General features: G+C 48.6%; 6 protein-coding genes across 6 annotated transcripts; 4 read left to right on the top strand and 2 right to left on the bottom strand.

Moving 5' to 3' along the window:
* Positions 1-918: 918 nt before the first annotated feature.
* F5B22DRAFT_131125 (uncharacterized protein) lies at positions 919-2,422 on the top strand. Its single transcript, XM_047968960.1, has 2 exons — positions 919-977; positions 1,054-2,422. The coding sequence occupies exon 2, from the start codon at positions 1,207-1,209 to the stop codon at positions 2,407-2,409; it is 1,203 nt and encodes a 400-aa protein (XP_047831273.1). The 5' UTR covers positions 919-977; positions 1,054-1,206; the 3' UTR covers positions 2,410-2,422.
* Positions 2,423-4,735: 2,313 nt separating this feature from the next.
* On the top strand, positions 4,736-7,047 carry F5B22DRAFT_131080 (uncharacterized protein). The gene has a single exon (XM_047968959.1). It carries the CDS (start codon positions 5,446-5,448, stop codon positions 6,979-6,981), a length of 1,536 nt encoding a protein of 511 aa, XP_047831272.1. The 5' UTR covers positions 4,736-5,445; the 3' UTR covers positions 6,982-7,047.
* A 2,210-nt stretch (positions 7,048-9,257) lies between these two features.
* On the top strand, positions 9,258-12,099 carry F5B22DRAFT_605120 (family 76 glycoside hydrolase). Its single transcript, XM_047974826.1, has 4 exons — positions 9,258-9,853; positions 9,934-10,419; positions 10,485-10,723; positions 10,880-12,099. Exons 1-4 carry the CDS (start codon positions 9,763-9,765, stop codon positions 11,438-11,440), a joined length of 1,377 nt encoding a protein of 458 aa, XP_047831271.1. The 5' UTR covers positions 9,258-9,762; the 3' UTR covers positions 11,441-12,099.
* Positions 12,100-14,219: 2,120 nt separating this feature from the next.
* F5B22DRAFT_646158 (LSM domain-containing protein) lies at positions 14,220-14,646 on the bottom strand (the record flags this gene model as incomplete). Its single annotated transcript, XM_047978693.1, has 4 exons — positions 14,220-14,288; positions 14,351-14,425; positions 14,485-14,556; positions 14,617-14,646. 4 exons carry the CDS (start codon positions 14,644-14,646, stop codon positions 14,220-14,222), a joined length of 246 nt encoding a protein of 81 aa, XP_047831270.1.
* A 92-nt stretch (positions 14,647-14,738) lies between these two features.
* F5B22DRAFT_605115 (nineteen complex-related protein 2-domain-containing protein) lies at positions 14,739-16,679 on the top strand. The gene has a single exon (XM_047974825.1). The coding sequence runs from the start codon at positions 14,984-14,986 to the stop codon at positions 16,577-16,579; it is 1,596 nt and encodes a 531-aa protein (XP_047831269.1). The 5' UTR covers positions 14,739-14,983; the 3' UTR covers positions 16,580-16,679.
* On the bottom strand, positions 16,680-18,322 carry F5B22DRAFT_605114 (uncharacterized protein). Its single transcript, XM_047974824.1, has 2 exons — positions 17,676-18,322; positions 16,680-17,620 (listed from the first exon to the last, which is right to left on the bottom strand). The coding sequence occupies exons 1-2, from the start codon at positions 18,198-18,200 to the stop codon at positions 17,036-17,038; spliced, it is 1,110 nt and encodes a 369-aa protein (XP_047831268.1). The 5' UTR covers positions 18,201-18,322; the 3' UTR covers positions 16,680-17,035.
* Positions 18,323-18,497: the final 175 nt, after the last annotated feature.

The following is an 18,497-nucleotide window of genomic DNA, read 5'->3' as shown; positions in this document are numbered from 1 at the left end:
AAGATATGAGTATAAAGCTCTACCTTGAGTCATTTTCCAACCCTTCAACTTCGAGACAGGCAACTATGGGAATAAGGTGTGATCACTCTCCTATACTAACCTGTTCCTGACATAGGCTTCATTCCTAATGTAAAGGGAATGCATATGAACAGCCATACACCGAGCTTATATGCTGTGTCACGAGGCTACAAGACACCTACAAGACTGTAACAAAGAGACTCTTTCTGTACATAGCTTCAGCTTTGCCCGCAAGAAGGATAGAGGGACCCTTGCGCAACAATAGAAGTCAATAGCCGGTATACCAGGTCTTGGCATGCTGTTATATTTCACCATGGGCGTTACAAGCTCATATTCTAGCGATGAGTATAGTCAGAAATCCCTCCACATTCACAACTACCATTTCGCGATATAAACACCGATATCGAGTATACCAAGGCTAATCTGCTCCGTCCAGACAATCGGGTGAGTTGTGAGATTACATCATTGATTCTATATACGTTCTTATCGCAAGAACGGTGGTTTACGGCTTGCTGTTTTAACTACAAGCGCTTCGTTGACACCCAACTTCTGGATTATGACCTATATTCACTTTTCTTACGCTCGGCGACACTGTTACTAGCGCAGAGTATTTCAACTTATTATTATCTAATACATATATCTATATACCGACCTCTTTCTTTGGTTCCCCCAAATCTGCCATCCTAGCTCACTTCTCCTGCTAATTAAAAGTAGCTGGAGTCCATATTAAGACTATGGGGTAGGTTGTGGAGTGTAAGTAGGGGCTAACGACATTCTAAGTAGGTGGTTCATGTACACTATCAGCACATGATACTGGCGTCACGAGTTCAGGCAGTCTACCTTGAGACGAACAATGGTTTGGACTATTGAAACGCGTCCGCTCTCTGAAACTACAAAAACCATGAGGTCAAAATCCATGACATTCCAGTTTTGACCCTTGAGAGTGAAAGCTACAAAGTGTGCGTATACTCAAATAGAGACACGTACTATCAACACGCTGTCCATTAAATATGGAAAAAGTCTGATCGGGTATAGTTATTCGAAATACCCCAATAATCACGGGCGGGGTCCGAGTTAAGACAGCAGACCCAACTCGGCACTTGGGTTCTTTTCCTTCGAAACATAATCCTCGAAAGGAGAGAATAGAGAAAGGGATAGGCAATCTCGCAAAACTATCACTAAATCAAAATGGCACCCCCTTTTCGAAACGATCATGTTGGATCTCTATTGAGACCTAAAGAGCTCCTTGAGGCGCGGGCAAGTCTGAGCTCTCCGTCTCAGATGTACTCGCTTGAGATACCGGAGACTGCCAAAGTAGCTGAGCGAGAAGCCATCCGAAAGATCGTGCAACTCCAGTTAGAAAAAGGTATCTGGCCCATTACAGACGGAGAGTATGCGAGACACATTTATTATGGGGGATTCTTTGAGAAGCTGGGCGGTTTCGAGGCACGTCCGACGCTGCCGATCCCGGATGCGTTCCGCACTAATTTTCCCACGACGACGAGACTCGCCGAGATGGGCGCCAAAACCCGCGCCGCCGTTGTCTGCACGGGTAAGATCACGTATGAGAAGTCTCCTTATCTGTCCGAGTGGCTCTCACTACGTGAGAACCTACCCCAGGATTTGTGGAGCGCCGCCAAGATCACTGTTCCAGCTCCCTCATATCAGCATATCCAGCTGAAACCGGGGACGGCGTGGACGGCCGATTCAGGCTACACTTCGGACGAAGAATACTTCGATGATATAGCAAAATGCTATGCGGCGGAGCTGCAGACGTTGTACGATGCCGGCTTGCGCAATATTCAGGTCGATGATCCGCATCTCACGTACTTTGCGTCGTCCATGTTCCTCGAGGGCTGCAACAAAGACGGTACCAACACAGATGAGCTCCTAGATCTGTACACCCGCACGCACAATAAACTCCTTTCCAAGAAACCGAAGGACTTGCATATGGGAATGCATCTCTGTCGCGGTAATATGTCCGGTTCCGTGAATTGGGTGGAGGGCTCGTACGAGGTTATTGCGAAGAAATTGTTCAATGAGACAGACTATGAGACGTATTACCTTGAGTTCGACGATGTTGAGCGTGCTGGCGGCTTTGAACCTTTGAGGTTTTTGCCCCGGGGTAAGAATGTCGTTTTGGGTCTCGTCTCAACTAAGAAGGCTGAGCTTGAAGATCTGCGGGATATCAAAGAGAAGATCCAGATGGCTGCTAAAGTTATTGCTGATGCTCAGGGAGTTGCGGTATCTGAGGCTTTAGATTGCCTTGCTGTCAGCCCGCAATGTGGGTTCAGTAGCAGTAGTTTGGCTGGGGGGAAGAATATGACTGAGGAAAGAATGTGGGAAAAGCTCGAGCTTGTCAAGAAAGTCGCCGATGAAGTATGGGGTTGAAGCTGCTGTTCGCGGCGTCATTCTTGTCATTTGACTTGACGTGATTGTCGCATTAAGTCAATACATTCTCTACAATTAGACAAATGATTTCTTTTCGATACAGCATACAGCTGAACACTCGACTCATTTTCTTTATACCCAGAATATAGCAGAATCCCGAGGACTGCGCGCAGTAGCAAATGTTCATGACAATCTCTGTCCTGACTGAAACTGTCTTCGCTCGGAACACACATAGTCAGGTAAGCCATTGATTGGGGTATAGCAATTTGGGATTATTCATCGGCGTGCTGCGGGCCTGATCCTGAACGTGATTGAAATACTGGCGACGTTAGGTCAACTGTTGTGAGCATTAATGCAACCTCAACACGGCCACAGACATGATGTACCTGATAGTGGTTTCGATGAATCGATTGCTTGGGTTATCTGAACACGTAGTCAACTTGACGTGTCTTATGTTTACAAGATGTCGTCCCACCACTATCAACAAAATCAGCAACGAGTACCTAGGAGGCCACAATGTTCACGTCGCTGGCCCCGGCGGTACATTCTCGAGAGATGTTACGGAGGGTAGGCATCGAGAATGTCGTTGCAGTGAGCTCAGGATCAACGCTGTTGAGTTGGGAATATTTTCTACCCCCCAGAGCACGACGAAATATATTCGGATTCCTGCATACTCCAACATGCAGGTAGACTACACTAGTTATCAAAAAATCAGATTGAATTGAATGACCTCTGCCTCTCTTTTCTCTAGACATTTCACATTTAGAGTTGGGGGGTACTTGAGGCTGTTTACCTACTTGGGTAACTAGGTACTCAGACATCAACTTGGTTTCTATTTCAATACAAACAGGAATCATAGTTAACAGTTGCTAATTATTACCCATTCATTCAAAACTATGAATCCGTGACATCATGATGAGAGCATACTCACTTAGGGAAGGATCACATTACTCCAGACACCGACCAGCTAGAGAGTTAAGCGTGAAACAACGATGTATATAGTGCTCTCAGACACGGACCGACAAAACACGTGAGCTATGCCTTCTTGGATATCGTTAGCATCTGTGATAGAGGGCGGGGAGAAGAGAAGAGGATTACTTCTTCCTTCGTGCTTCGTAGTACTTAGGGGATACAGTGTTTATTCTGATTATGATACTGTCGCACTGGACGTCCAGAGCAAGTTAGCTGTGCAACTAGACGGGGAGGACCATTAAGAACAGCATCCGAGTGGTTTCTCATCATGCTAAACACAGACCAACCTCTTTTGGACGCCTAAAAACACTGTGCGCTAGTACTGTAGACCTGAAGGAGATCCGTCGACCCGTCAACGCAACGAACCCGATCCCCTGCCGGGTTCCGAGCCCGGCCGCCGCTTATCTCTCCCCTCGCGCCCCTCTTTTGCATGATCCATGATTAGGTCTCGACGGTTGCTGACTGATGAGGCCGTTGCTGAGCTGAGTCTGGCTGAGGTGTTGCTGAGTGAGAGCCTAGAGGGCCAGATGATCCCAGATGATCATCCGGCAGCTTGGCCCTTGGAGACGAACAGGTGGCGAATGACAACAGTTCAGCAGAGTCCAGACTGGCGAGACTGGCTGAGATTTTGGAGATTGGGATGAGGCTGAAGAGATCGTCTCACAACTCGCCCACCTTGTTCCAATGAAGATTGCTTTGTTCTTTGTTTATTGTTGTTTGGTCTTTGTCTGACATCTCTTTGGCCGTCCCATCCATCCATCCATCCATCTCGCCTCAGAGACACAACATAACAGCTCACCACCTCACCTATTGTACTGTAGCAAACCCACACCAAAACCAACCCTTACCATATTATCGCGTAGTCTAGCAAACAAGCCCCCCTCCCCTGGGCTCTTGGTTGTCTCTTGGTTGATTGCTCAATTACTCGTGTCTCCTCTTTCATTTCGCTGCGTCGCCAACGCCGACCACAACACGCCAACCCTCTCTCCCAAAGAGCGGTCGGCCCCCCGTCAACCCTGTCTCGCCTGTCTCTCTCGGTCGGCCTGCAAGCCTATCGACATTATCTACACATCACTTTAAAGCTTTAAGGTCTATTAGGTTAGTTAGTGCACTAGCATCCCCGGCAAACCCCAGCATCCTCAACATCCGCCCGCATCCGCCATCATCCCCAGCAACCCGCGCCGCCCAAACAAGAAACCTTCATTTGCTTCCCCCTCTTTCTCTCCGCCTTCTTGCTACCACCACCGCTACTACCAGCGCTACCACCCGCCTCCTCTCGCCTCCTCTCACCTGCACGCACATCCACGCACATCCTAGCGCAGTCTAGGCGCCAGACCGAACCATCTCACCCATCTCACCCGTCTTCCCTCATTCCCTCACTCCTTATCACACGTCTAGCGTACGTAGGTAACCAACATACTTATGCCTCCTTATTAAATTCATGAAGCCGTCCACTTTTCATTCGCCTTTTTTGTGTTCCTAAGAGTCTCCTCTCCTGTCGTGCTCGTACCACCAAAATGATGTGCCTTAATTAGGTAACTCGTCATCTGTTCAACCTGGGGTACTTAAGGCATTAGTTCTTCCTTCATGATTGTGTCTGCGTGATTAACGCGTCAGCCACTGTTTGAGACGCAATCAATTGGCCAAGCAGCGAACGCTCTTCTTAATTCGCTGCCTCTTTCATGAATATTACATGTTACGTCTAAGCCATTTTATCTGACACTAGCCTCCAGTCCTCTACCAGCACCTCTGCCGGTTTCCTCGGACTGTCAGCAGAGCCCGTCTCATTGTTCCCTCCACAATCTAAAAGAAACTTACTCGTTGCTCCCGAGCTGGCTCTACAGAAACCTGCTCGCTATCTTGGCTTGAACCTTATTAAACTACAACCTTCTTTCCTGTGTTTACATCAAGCCTACCCGTGCTCAATGTATGTCGCCTAGTAATCCGGTGCGCTTGTCGCCGATTACAAAGCTGCCGGCCGCATCTTGGCTGGGTCGCCATTAAGACCTCCATAAAACCTAAATTCCCATTTCGGTAATTGGGTTCCTCCACACTGGAACGGCGATGGCATCCTTGCAGTCTATGTCCGGTTTCCCATCGCATGGCGCCAAATACAGGGTTGGCAAGTCCAAGGTCAAACCGGCGGTGAAGCCGATTCTTAAGAAATGGTCCCATTCTGAAAAGGAGAAAAAAAGTCTGGACCTGGATCGAGGTTGGGATGAACAGGGCGAGCAGTATCGGAGTAGTCAACAGGATTGGGGCAGGTCCTCGTCGCTCTCTTTCTACGAGCAGCCAGATGGTGTCGGTACGATTCCGTCGGGGACAGTCGGAGGAGTAGGATTGGGAGTGCTTGGGAATGGGGTGAGTGCGCGGCGGTACAACCATTCGAGATCTATCAGCAGCACAAGTCACGCTTCAGGTACAACGTCCAACAGTAGCAACGGCATTCCTGCTCCTCGCCAGGCCGGTGCCACGTTCGTACACCCCTTCCAGCAAACGCCGCGCACGTCAACCCCGCCGTTGCTGTCGTACGCGAACTCCCTCGCCTCAATAGCCGACACGCGTGACTATTCACCCACTACTATTACCGAAGACGAGGACAATGAGGATGGTATTGCTGGTAGTATAGAGCCCCGCAACCATTCACAACAATATAGGAGTACTAGTCACAACAATAGCGCCATTAACATTCACTGCTCAACCTTTGCGAGCTCAAATTTAGCTTCTCAGCCAGCCTTAAATTCACATCTCCCTTCACTGCAAAGTCAGCATACATCTTCCACCGATGTCTCTGATACGAATTCACCCAAGCCGCCTCTTCGAGTCAACACCTCGCGCACTTGCTCAAGTATTCCCACACATTCCTCTCGGTTAGCTAATGTATCCAGCCGCTCGGATCTTTACTTGGACCGTGGTGTAGATTTGGATTCACCTACATCAAACCCGCCACCAAACGCCATGACATCCCCTTCTACATCGATAACGCCCATTATGCGCACGTCCCTCGATGGTGGGTTTCCACGGCTGCGTGCCAAGTCGGATCTGGATACTGCTACACGGGCCGAACATCTCCGTGAGGCGCGTAGGAAATTTGAGATCAAAGAAAGGGCCAAGGACGAAAAATATGCACGGGAAGAGATCAAGCGTCGAGAAAAGGCCGACAATAAGCGTGCGCAAGAGCTTGAGAAGCAGTCGGCAGCACAACATAAGGAGCAATTAGCTGCGCGCGCGCGAGAAGAAGCTGCCGAACTAGAAGAAGCTCTTCAACGCGGAAAGCACAACAGAAAAGTCAGCATTGCGAGCAGCGGCCGTCCGAGTCTATCCATGCCTCGGCCGAGCTTGAACATCGGGCGGCCTAGTTTATCACGTCGAAACACGCCGAGTCGAATAAGCGAATCGGAGAAATTCATGAGTAGTAGCTACGACAGCACGGGGCCCCGCAGCCCACCCACATACGGCAGAGAAGCTAGAGCTGCTCATTCCATCCAATATACATCATCTTCCAAGCATAAAAGCAAGGCGAAGAAAAAAACACAGGGTGCATGGACGACATTTATACTATGGCTGAGAACGAAGCTGCTACGGATGAGTAGGAGCTGATGCAGCCTGGGCCATACTCTGATATGATTCCCCTCTGAAAAAAAAAGATCAAGGGAAAGAATCACCAACACAACACATACATGACGCACAACCATGTGCAATTACGACAAGCATTCACGACGCTATCACGACTTCACAGGACAATGGCGTTTTGGGTCATGAGCTTTTTTTTTTCTCCCGGGATTCTGAACATCTTTGGAGTTCTTATGGTATCACCCCTTTCGTTTGATAGAGAGAGAGAACGGGAAATGAGGCTTCCAGATTGGTTTGCCTTTGGTAGATATAGTTCTGTGTTCGTTTTTCCTGGAAAAGGGGAATTTTCTGGTCTATGGTGGCATACGCAACACCTGGACACTCTTACATTCGTACACTGCATACCTCATCACAGCGTTGATCGATCGACATCATTATCACCACATTAAGCGACAGTCTCTTTGGGGGGGAGCCCCATCCCGCACGCAGAGTTTAGCTCGCTATAGTTAAGCAGATGCTGCAGAAGGGCAAGGCATAACTGAAGCAAAAATTAAGTAAGGTGTTATAACATTTGTCTCTTTCTCGCTTTGTGACAAAGATGTGAAGATTATACTGCTTTTTGAAGTAGATACCGGGCAGATGTTTCTGTGTCAATATCGCAGCAGCACGGATCCACGGGTTGCCTACTGTTGGTAGTGTACTATGTAGAGCACGCCGTAATATACACAAATATCATGACGCAATAAATACCACAGCATGTAAGTACTACAAAGATAGATTAAAAAAAACCTCTAAGATTTATCATATAATCGTAGGTTCTGTCGTAGTACAGCCCATAGTAGTAAAAAGTATAGGTAGTGCACCTCAATTAGTTCTTTATAGTTTCACGTCGTCGTCATGCTTGTTTCAGCTCGTGGAGATCGGAAGGTGGGATTGGACAAGGTCCAGATTTGTGCAGAATGGCTAACGGATCGCCCGCCTCCATTTTTGGAGAGTACTTTAAGTACAATGCCAGAAGATGATGATGATGTGTTGCGGCAGCTAGCCGTTTCCGGGAGGACAGACCAGTTTTCCCCTTCTTTTGGCGGTATAGCGGGCTTTTTATTTTATTTTATTTTTCTTTAGCACAGAGAGAGAGAGAGAGAGAGGCCTCTCAGGGATGACAGAACAGAACTTACGTGTGCACCTGCATAGTATAATTACTGTATTTATTGTCATGAATGACTGGATGAATGAATTAACGGAACGAGAAATGATGTTATCGTAAACATATTCAGATAAGAGAGGATCTCGGAATCTCGGAACAAGTACCTAGATATGCATTTGTTTTACGTGTGTACTGGTTTATTGTCGTGTTTGCAAGTTCTTTTGCGCATCATGAAGTCATCATGCCTAAGTCCTTGGAATGTGGCTATTGGCTTGGTACTTCCTTGGTACCTAGGTAGGCAGGGAGGGAATACGGTAGGTAGCGGTACACACGGCACAATCAATGAGGACGTAATCGTTACAACTGTTTTTTGTTCAACTTTGGGACCTTGTAGGCTGTACACTTTTTTACTCGCTTTTGAGGATTACAATTACCTACTTACCCACAAGCAAACTCAATTTAAGGGAAACCTACAGGTTCAGAATGCGAAAGTAAGTACGGAGTAAGCAGACAGTTGTGCATGAAAGCGGTTACTGCAAGTCCCAAGCCCTTTACTTAAAGTGCCTAGGTACCTCCCTAAGGTATGGTCTTTTTGGCTGCTGTTTGGCTGGCTACCTAGACTGGGCAGTGAGGCTGTGCAGGTGTTTGACGCTCGGTACGGGACGGGCTGCAGCCAATAGCGTGGTCCTTGTCCCTGCAGCGGTTGTTTTGTAGTTTTGTAGTTTTGTCCTTTTTGTCCTTTTTTATTGCGTTTTACATTGCCACAATCCGCATTCCGTGACGAGAATTGTAGCGCGTGTCCGGGTACTTCGAATTCCCAGGCTGGTTTGATACCTACTGTATTTATTACTACCTAGGTACATACCTACATTGTCCAGATAGCCTGTAGCGGAAGCCTATAAGGGGGAAGTAGGGAGGTCGGTAGTGAGATATTGTAGTGGTATTGTAGCGTACTACAGGTACCTACTACTCCTACTTACAGTGGTGTGCTGTGACAGTGTAGCCGTACTGTAGGTAGGCTGCTGTAGTCTACTGTAATTCTTACATACGTCTGAATACGCAATTTCCACGGTGGTAGGCAGGTATCCACTCTAATGCATCCACCCTTCTGCGCTAGGCCTAGACGCCCATCCTGACCATTTCCTGTCTCTGATCTGCCTGTCTACGTCCAACCGTCCGCCAGCGTGACCCCATCTAGTCGCTCAGTTGCCCTTCCAAGCCTCCTAACCCTCACCTGAGTCGTTCATTCAATTTCATACGTAGTGTTAGTGTGCTTGGGACTTGCTGCTGAGGCTTCTCTTGCCATATTTCCCGGCTTCCGTCGCTCTCTTTTACATCAACAGCCACCAAACACACCAACGCGAACAACCACAGCACAACCCGATCCGCCAGGTGCCGGCTTCCCACCGCCAACCCGACTCCATACGAACTCGGTCGCTCGTTGATTCTTCGTCGATTCGCATGGTCAATTGAATCAATACAACCATCATCGACTACCCTCGTTTGGCCTTCACCACATCGCACCCATCTTCTCCGTAGTTACCTCGACTGACGATACCCCGACCGACCTGTCTCTTTGTGCTTTCCGAGTCGAAAGTGCCCGCTCGCTCGCTTGTTAGAATAGCGTTTATTGTACACTAAAGGAGTCAGCCGCCAGCATCATGGTGAGGCTACCGACGGCGTTACTAGCCGCGTGCGGTCTTCTCGCCGGTAGAGCCCTTGGTGCTCTCGATGTTGATCTCGATGACCCTGGTTCGTGCGCACTTCGGTTTCAATGATGGATTTTGAATCCCCCCCCCTCTGCGACGAGCTAACCACTCTACCTCATCCAGAATCTATAAAGAAAGCAGCCGCCCTCGTCGCTGAAGACCTCCTCAGTTTCTACCGCGGCGATGAACCCGGCTGGGTTCCAGGTATCTTGCCTGGCCCTCCCCCGGATGGCGACTATTACTGGTGGCAAGGTGGTGCTATGTGGGGAACGTTGTTGGATTATCGAAATGTGATGAAGGACGACACATATGATGATACTATTTTCACAGCGTTGCAATTCCAGGTCGGAGACGAGAAAGATTACAACCCAGCCAACTGGTCTGCTTCGATGGGTAACGATGATCAGGCCTTCTGGGCTTTTGCCGCTCTCATTGCTGCCGAAACAGGATTCAGAGATCCCGCCCCCGAACAGCCACAATGGTTGGCGCTAGCTCAGGCCGTCTTCAACGAGCAGACCAACATAGACAGACGTGTTGAAGGTGGAAACTGCGACTGGGGTCTACGTTGGCAGGTGTATAGAACCAACAATGGGTTTGACTACATCAATAGTACGCGCCCTCTCAACCAAATCTCCACCGCAGGATTTTGATACTGACTGTCCCTCAACAAACAGCTGTTGCTAATGCCTGTTACTTCAATATCGGTGCCCGACTTCACCGTTATACAGACAACTCCACCTATGGTGAACTTGCCGAGAAAACCTGGGACCTGATGTGGCGACTAGGTTACATCACCGAGGACTACGACGTTTACGATGGTGCTCATCTGCCTGATTGCAAGGGAATCAATAAGGCTCAGTTTTCTTACAATGCTGCCATGCTGTTGCAGGGAAGTGCATTTATGTATAATGCGGTATGTACACCTTTTCTCGGGTTCACTTTTCTGTGGCCGCAATTCAAAAAACTGCAGGGACTTGATTCCAAATACCAAGCCTTGCAGAAGACATGGAGGATCCTGCCTAGTCTCTATGTATGAAAAAGTGTAGCTGACATCATGTGACCAAAACAGACAGAGAGTGATGAGTGGAAGGAACGTGTAGAAGGCATGACTAAGGGTATAATTCGGGTCTTTTTCGCTAAAGATGGGATTGCCTACGAGCCTTCGTGTGAACCACCCCCGGGTTCCTGCAACGCTGATATGGAGTCTTATAGAGGTTATATGCACCGCTGGATGGCAAACACGATCCAGATGGCGCCTTTCCTAAGAGACACAATCCTACCTGTTCTCAAAACATCGGCTGCCGCCGGTGTGAAGCAATGTACAGGTGGAGATAATGGACGCATGTGTGGTTTCCACTGGACCACCGGTCAATATGATGGTCAGCTTAGTGCTAGTTTGGAGATGAACGTCCTCGGTGCCTTGACAGCATTAATGATGCCTGACGTCGCACCTCCGCTCACCAATACCACGGGTGGCACGTCCAAAGGTGATCCTGATGCTGGCCAAACGAAGACAGAACTGCCGACGTTTAGCCCCATCACAACTGGTGACAAGGCCGGCGCGAGCATTCTCACTATTCTCATTATCACGGGTGCTCTTTCAGCCTTTGCATGGATGAGTCTGGACTAAGCCCTTCAGACAGTTAATAAATAAACCATTTCGGCCAAATCAACCACATACGCCAACGCAACTCACTTTCATCCATGTCTCAGGGAAGAGAAGGGTTATTTAAGCCTGAGCTTTCTCGTATACTCTATCTTCAGCACTCAGCCACTTGACTTGGCCGAGGAAGAGAGAGACTTGGATGCGCTTGTGTACATGGTTATTTAAAGGTCTCATCTAAGCTGGCTACGACTGGGAAATAAGGAAACTATAGGAGCATATGGCGTTTTATGATGAGATTAAGACCTGCCTTTCACTATTGCTTGTACAACTACCAGTCAACCAGCATCATCACTCAAATTTCATAGACGCAGCTGGATACGAAAGGAAGTGTATAACAAGCATATACGTTAACTTGGACTTTTGGGAGGGTCTAGTGCTTGCTTTATTCTATTTCTTTTTTGCCTCTTAATTTCTGATTCAAAACTTTCTGAACGACATTTTGGAGCGGGTGATGCTCATCTATCTATGTGTATGTGCCTACTTGTGGTATATCATTGATGAGCGAAGTATGTATAGGTACCTGTCGGGTTTACAGACTGTTTTTGAGTATATAGGGTTGACTGTGAAGTGGGAGGTGTATATAGAAATCTTATATTTTAAAATGAAAATATGTGCGAGAATATTCGTGAGTGTGTATACGAAAGAGTTCGAGGAGCGGGTATACCATGCTTCCTCCATATTATTTTTTGAATGAGATGCAGATTCAGATTGGTAGTTTTATTTGCTTATGTAGAGTAGGGATGTGTTGGAGCTGCTCGTCTTCTGTTTATCGTTGTATCTTGTGGTAGAGCTCGTGGATCGGTATATCTAGGGTAGGGTTGACAGGCCAATTTTGCTGGATACGGTAGGGAGTATTTTATGAGAGTTAGTATGGCCTAAAGACGTGAGGCTGTAGATGGCATCGTGAGTCGTGTTGCGGATTGAGCGGGTTGATGTCGCTTGTCTTCATACTTAGAGCGTCTTGTAAACTTAGACTAGGTAGGTAGGCATTTGAGCGGGAAATGTTCTATCCCTACACTGGTAGGAGCGAGTATGACGAGATGCTCTCTGGCTTGGTTTGTAGTACTTGAGATAATTGTGGCTGGCATTGTATAGATACTGGCCTAAATATATGTGTACTTAAGGTACGTAGGTATGCATGTAGATATCGGAACCGTCAACGACTTCCTAGGAAGTCACCAAGCAACTGCTTCTCAGCCTTAGCATAACTAACTGTAAGGCTCTTAATATAAGCGGCACGGGATCTTGTCTGAATGACAGGGGTGTCCTAGCAGATACCTAAATAATGGAACTTGACAGCACTCTTCACGGAATGAGGTAAGTTCAAAATTCCATTATTTAGCTGCCTGCGATGAGGGATGTGTAAAGAGCAAGGGATAAATGCAGTTTGCCAATTTGCATAAGCAAGGGAGACATGAGCGCTCTTGTTTGAAATCCTCGCGTGTACAATGCGGCTGTAAGTTCTTGCAAAATGTATGTTTTGGCTCATCCCAGTATATTTGTCGTTCCGCAGGTATATCTGTTTATATGATATACCACTCAAAGGTCATGTAGTTCCTTTCAAAAAAGATTATTCTAGAAGGGGCCAATATTATATAATAACTACTGCAGTAGCAGACTTCTTGCGTCATGCCAGCAAGGCACCAGCTGAATTTGATAGGGAGCAGCTCAGGACAGTCACCTTCTGCGTGCGTGGACACTCAGTATAGGTTGAATGGCCTTGAAGTGAGTAGTGGTCCACTTGTAGGGATGATGGGCTTGGTGAATGACAACAAAGATATTCAAGGCGTACTGTTGGGCAACAAGGGTTGTTCACGCCCAGTTTGGCATGTTTGGGCCAAAAGCTTCTCAACTCAGCCTAAGGTCAATTTAGGGTTCTCATCAAGAAAAGGACTCTTTCAACCTAGTGCCTTATAGAACGTATATGTCAGTATAGAGATTGAGGAAGAAATTGTTTGGAAGTGCATATATAAGTCAGCGGCTCATTGAGCCTTCGTCACCATGCATTCACTTTCAGCATACTATGATCTGCACCATATATCTACGTCAACTGAATTTGTAATCTCCCGGCTAAGACTACGTTGCCCCTCGACGATATTCACCGATCCAGCTTCATTCTTTCCCTCTTCATGGATCAAGGCTTATGAGTGATTCCAGGACACAAGGCTAGATGTTCACCATGTCCCTTCGTCGGATCTTCTTGACGTACTTGAGCGTTTTTGAGAAATCTTGTCGGATGCGTAAGCTTATTAACGGGACGGGCAAGAGTAGTGACAAAGCTGAGAACCGATGACCTGTCAAACAACTTCTCGTGCGTTTGAAACATTGATTGATGATGTTGACGCGTTGAACTTCTGGACCTGAGTTATAGGTTTACTAATATGCTGGGTATCATTGTAGGTTATGAGGATGTTTGTAGTGGCCGTTGCGACATCTAACATGGTTATCTGGCCTCGATATCGCTCCAACATGTAGCTTGGGGATATCCGCGGGTGGTTGAATATGACAATCACGACGATATACTCCTAGCAGTGCGTAACCTTTTTCTCATAGCAAGCACGTGCCACCGCACATGGTGGCATTCGCAAACAGAAGCAGCCCCTCAAATATTTTGATCCTGCGCCTGAACGCCATTTTGCCAGCCAACTCTCTAGAGTGAGGTAGAGTATTCCCAGCTAACACTCATGCGTGAGTGTCGACGCGTCTAAATATCATGCCGCCGCTAACGCGTAAAAAGGGTAGCTCATTTATCGCGATCACCGCCGATCCTTTCAAGTGCTTCTAGCATGACGACCGAATTACCTCGAATGACCTATACAGTTCACATCAGCAACAGCTCTCACGAGTAAGAAACGAACATGGCACAGCACATACCACCATCCCTAACCGCTCCTTCTCACCACCTTCCTTCTCCTCGACAGCATCATCGAGAACGATGTTCAGGAAGACCTAGCTCAGTGGTCAGCCATTCAGCCCAGGGATGACCATTTCAAGCAGTGGTAGCGTACATCGTAACCGCGAAGCAGGCCGATAACTTTGCGGCTGCCGTTTAGCTGGACGAAGAGCCTCTTATCCAGGTACTGTGGAAGTATGCGTGAGTAGTTGAGCAGCCGTTTTCTAAGGATTTCGGTATAGCTCACCTTCTTGAGCTCTGGTTGCGCGGGAGCCATCTTGGCGACAGAAAGAGCCGATTTATACGAAGAGGTTAGGGGAAGGGCTGGAGGGCAGAAGTGTCGTAAGGCTGGTGATAGTAGAAATAGTGGAAGCTGTCTTGGCCGAATTGCCAAAGCCATGCAGCGCAAGTTGGTACCTTGACTGTACCTTGCAGCATGGGGATAAGATAAAGCCTTTATCGATAAGAATTTCCCCAGACCAAGCAAGCTATCTACCTAGGTAGCAGTCATACTCAGGTAGCAGCGCGACTGGGAAAGCGGCCTCTCCAGCTTCTCGACTGACATAGCAACTCTCAGCAAATACACAAAAAGCTCTTACGCGCATGCGATAACTATGAGTTCATTCGCATCCAAGAGAAAGGGGCGCAAGATCACAGTCCAGGACGACGAGGAGACCCCTTCAATCGAGTCTTTAAACCCCACACCCGAGCCTCAAGAGCCTGCACTCCAACCCACATTCAAGAGTCGCAAACCATTCAAGCAATCTTCACTACGGAAAAGCATTAACATCAACGACGAAGCTTCTAAAGAAGACACCAATACTTCAAATATCGCAGGCGAATCTGAAGACCAAGAAGATGGCGGCGCGCCAGTACGGACACAACCTTCAACTTCCAGACCAGGGCTCGCAAAGTCCAAAAAGCGGCAATCCAGCTCGAGGCTTTCTTTTGGGCCGAGTGAAACGGCAGCAGATGATGACGATTCCATGGTTCTAGGCGGAGAGGTATTCACGCCTAAAAAGCCCGGTCTCGCTGCGTCCGCAGCTGAGAACAGCGCATACAAAAAGGGCATATCGAAGAACTTGCCTCTCAACCGACTACCCATGCGATCAATGGAGGATGACGATGACCGGCCCAGATATAGCAAAGAATATCTCTCCGAGCTACAGTCTTCAACTCCTAATGCACCGCAAGATCTTTCCAAGCTACAGATAGTTGATGATGAGATGTCACTTGACCCTTCCGAACTGGAAGGCGCGATGATCGTCGAAGAAACTCCATCCACATCATTAACAACCAATCCTTCGACGACAGCAGCCCCAGCCGTGTTGACAGAAGCCGAGATCCGCGAGAAGAAGGAGAGGCGGTCACGTCTAGCGAAGCAGAAGGGAAATCGCGACACAGAAGATTTCATCTCACTGTCCGACGACGAAAACGACGAGCGGCGCGCAGGCGATTCTTACTTAACATTGTTATCGCGGAAGAGCAATACCAAATCAGATACGCGGCTCGTGGCTGAGGACGAGGATCTCGGCGAGGGCTTTGATGAGTTCGTAGAGGACGGTGGTTTATCACTAGGTAGAAAGGCAGAGCGCGAGGCGCGCAAGCGACATCATGCTGAGATGGCGTCGTTGATATCTGCCGCCGAAGGCGCGGGGTCAGATGGCGAGGCGGCCTCGGACGATTCTGAAGCTGAGCGCAGGGCAGCATTCGAAGCGGCGCAGACACGCGCCGGCATGGACGGGCTGGCCGAAGAACGTGCGCAGCAGCGAAAGAGATTAGGCGTACGCGAAGGCGTGGTCCCCGTGCCGCCTAAAATTACGCCTCTTCCAGATCTCAGCGTGCTCGCGGAGGAATTCCAAGCTCGCATGCGGCAGAAAGAAGCCGGCTTAATACGAATGCGCGCGCACATAGCCCAGATCAAAACCGAGCGCGAAGACGTACTGAAGAGGCAACCAGAAGTGCAGACATTACTTAATGAAGCCGGTGAACGATACCGTGCCCTCATGATGCCTGGTGCTGGACCTACTGAGAATGGTCAAGCCGACGGCGAAATGCAAGCAGGGAGCAATGGAATTGGAAATGGCGATAGCACTATTACGGCGGCGAGGACTTTGTTAGATCAATTCAGAGATGGTCCCGGAACCCCTGGGGAGAGGGGTCTAGAAAGTCTGGGTACAACACCCGTGAAGCAGACGCAGATGGAATGAATGAATTATGATACCCCTCTTGATGTACACATCTTGCTAGAATAGATGTAAAGCGTCATAACCAAGAATAAAATCACGGATAATTGTTAGAGACACCCATGCTTCTTTTGAATTCTTTTTCTATTTTGATATGAATAAAACGGAAATGATGCCCTGACCTGACCTGACCCGTATATGTACGGTACGGGTGAATGAGAGAAAGATTACCAGTGATGGATGCTGTAACCACCTCTCCTGTATCGGTACATAGTTGATACAAACAAATATTACTGCTATTCCGACCAAGCGCGTTTCTGTTACTTACTACACTAGCCCAGGCCGTCAAGGGCTGGCTATTTGCCTCGAAACTATCGTCCAGGACTGATATATATCTTCTGCGAAGGGCCTAGGGAGTTCTACTAACCCAGCGGTAGATAGATAGAGATATAATTCAAAATGTATTCGCTCCTCCTTCCTTTACTTGGACCTCGATACACCAGCGCCGATAACACCAGGTAGCTTCTCCTCGCCGACGCTGAACAGGAGACCGATGGAGAAGGCGATCGTGGCGACGAGGGCAATGGTAACGCCGGCGAAGAGCCAGAAGGGCGTGCTGATGTCGCGCTTTTGACACATGCCGCCGCCCCAGCGATACACGTGTTTCTTGCCCTTGGAATCCGTGTCCACCGTCGTCCCGCAGTGGCAGAAGAAGCACGTCTTGTCCGTGTCGTCCTTGCCCCAGCGGTTGACGCACTCGCCGTGGCCGAAGCACGAGTTCGTGGCGTTCTCGCAGGCGCTCTGGGACGTGAAGCAGTTGGGGACCGGCGTGGGACGGCCAGCGAGGGCGTTGAAAGTCTTGCCGTGTGTGCTCTCCACGAAGGACGCGTCCAGTCCGTCATTCTTCGTCTCCTTCTGGGATTGCAGCTGGCGACGGTGGAGGTTATCGTTGCTCGTGGTCGAGTCGGTGTCGAGGAAGACGAATGTCGTCTCCATCAGACCTGCGTTCGCGTGCTCTTTCAGCGCGTGTTGCTGATTAGAGAGCTTGCCAATGATTGTGCTGTCCTGAAATGAGAGTTAGAATCTATTCAGTGTGAGATCTTGGTGTTTGTCGCCATACCTTCTTCAGATCATAATGCAGATATTGTGTGTTTCCGCTCCAACATTTGCTGGATCCGCCCTCTTTAGGGTCGACGGACTGCCCAAAGGTACATTTTGAGGTGACCTTGGCGGGCAATGGGCCAAGGCCGGAGGTTGTGAAGACAAGTGGCACGTCAGGTATGGCGCGCAGTAAGTTCCCGTGATGTTTTGCGGTGATGCCTGAGAAGGCAATGACCAGCTGCTTTGGTTCATTGGCGTCTGAAACGTCGAACAGGGGCCGTGGCGGCTTCCCGAACTGGTTGATATATGATATCGCCTCATCTCCGTCTAATGATTCAGGCAGCTGGCCAAGAGTAGATGGCTTATCGGGCGTGCTTAGGCGCTGAAGGAGGATGGCTTCGGCGAGAGAGTTTGGTATTGTTGGCGGATTGGATGTTGTCTGCTTCGGGGCTCTAAGCATGAACACTTCAGCTTGTTGTGGTGCCGAATCAACGGCGGTAGCGACGCCAGCCAGGGCTGGCAGCAGGAAGCTATTTAGCTTCATTTCGGGCGAATTCTATGTTAGCCTCGATATAGTTGCTTGGAATAGCCGAGCGGATAGAGCAAATTTGATTATTCCAGTAATCTTCGCTGTACTGAAGGTGATGCCTGTCTGCAGTTGCTAGCTGCCGCAGGAGCTCAGATATCAGAAGGTACCTACTTACTTACTTCTTAGGTAGATCCAATTGTTCTGTACGGTATAAAACGGTATAAAACGGTGATGGCATGGGTGAGGATTTGCGCGAGGGGCACAGTACCTATGCAAGTGCTAGACTAGGGTACCGTAATGGAATAATTGCCA

Source organism: Xylaria bambusicola (assembly GCF_022495145.1).
Source record: "Xylaria bambusicola strain CBS 139988 unplaced genomic scaffold F5B22scaffold_18, whole genome shotgun sequence".
NCBI classification, from domain to species: domain Eukaryota; kingdom Fungi; phylum Ascomycota; class Sordariomycetes; order Xylariales; family Xylariaceae; genus Xylaria; species Xylaria bambusicola.
Note: the sequence above shows the minus strand (reverse complement) of the source record. Positions and strands in the feature narration are given on the sequence as shown.

Excerpts from the sequence above, each read along its gene's own strand:
- F5B22DRAFT_131080 (XM_047968959.1), top strand. The coding sequence starts at position 5,446 with ATGGCATCCTTGCAGTCTATGTCCGGTTTCCCATCGCATGGCGCCAAA.
- F5B22DRAFT_605115 (XM_047974825.1), top strand. The coding sequence starts at position 14,984 with ATGAGTTCATTCGCATCCAAGAGAAAGGGGCGCAAGATCACAGTCCAG.
- F5B22DRAFT_131125 (XM_047968960.1), top strand. The coding sequence starts at position 1,207 with ATGGCACCCCCTTTTCGAAACGATCATGTTGGATCTCTATTGAGACCT.
- F5B22DRAFT_605120 (XM_047974826.1), top strand. The coding sequence starts at position 9,763 with ATGGTGAGGCTACCGACGGCGTTACTAGCCGCGTGCGGTCTTCTCGCC. Across the intron at positions 9,854-9,933 it reads TGTTGATCTCGATGACCCTG|AATCTATAAAGAAAGCAGCC; the intron begins GTTCGTGCGCAC and ends TACCTCATCCAG. Across the intron at positions 10,420-10,484 it reads TGGGTTTGACTACATCAATA|CTGTTGCTAATGCCTGTTAC; the intron begins GTACGCGCCCTC and ends CTCAACAAACAG.
- F5B22DRAFT_605114 (XM_047974824.1), bottom strand. The coding sequence starts at position 18,200 with ATGAAGCTAAATAGCTTCCTGCTGCCAGCCCTGGCTGGCGTCGCTACC. Across the intron at positions 17,621-17,675 it reads TGCATTATGATCTGAAGAAG|GACAGCACAATCATTGGCAA; the intron begins GTATGGCGACAA and ends CTCTCATTTCAG.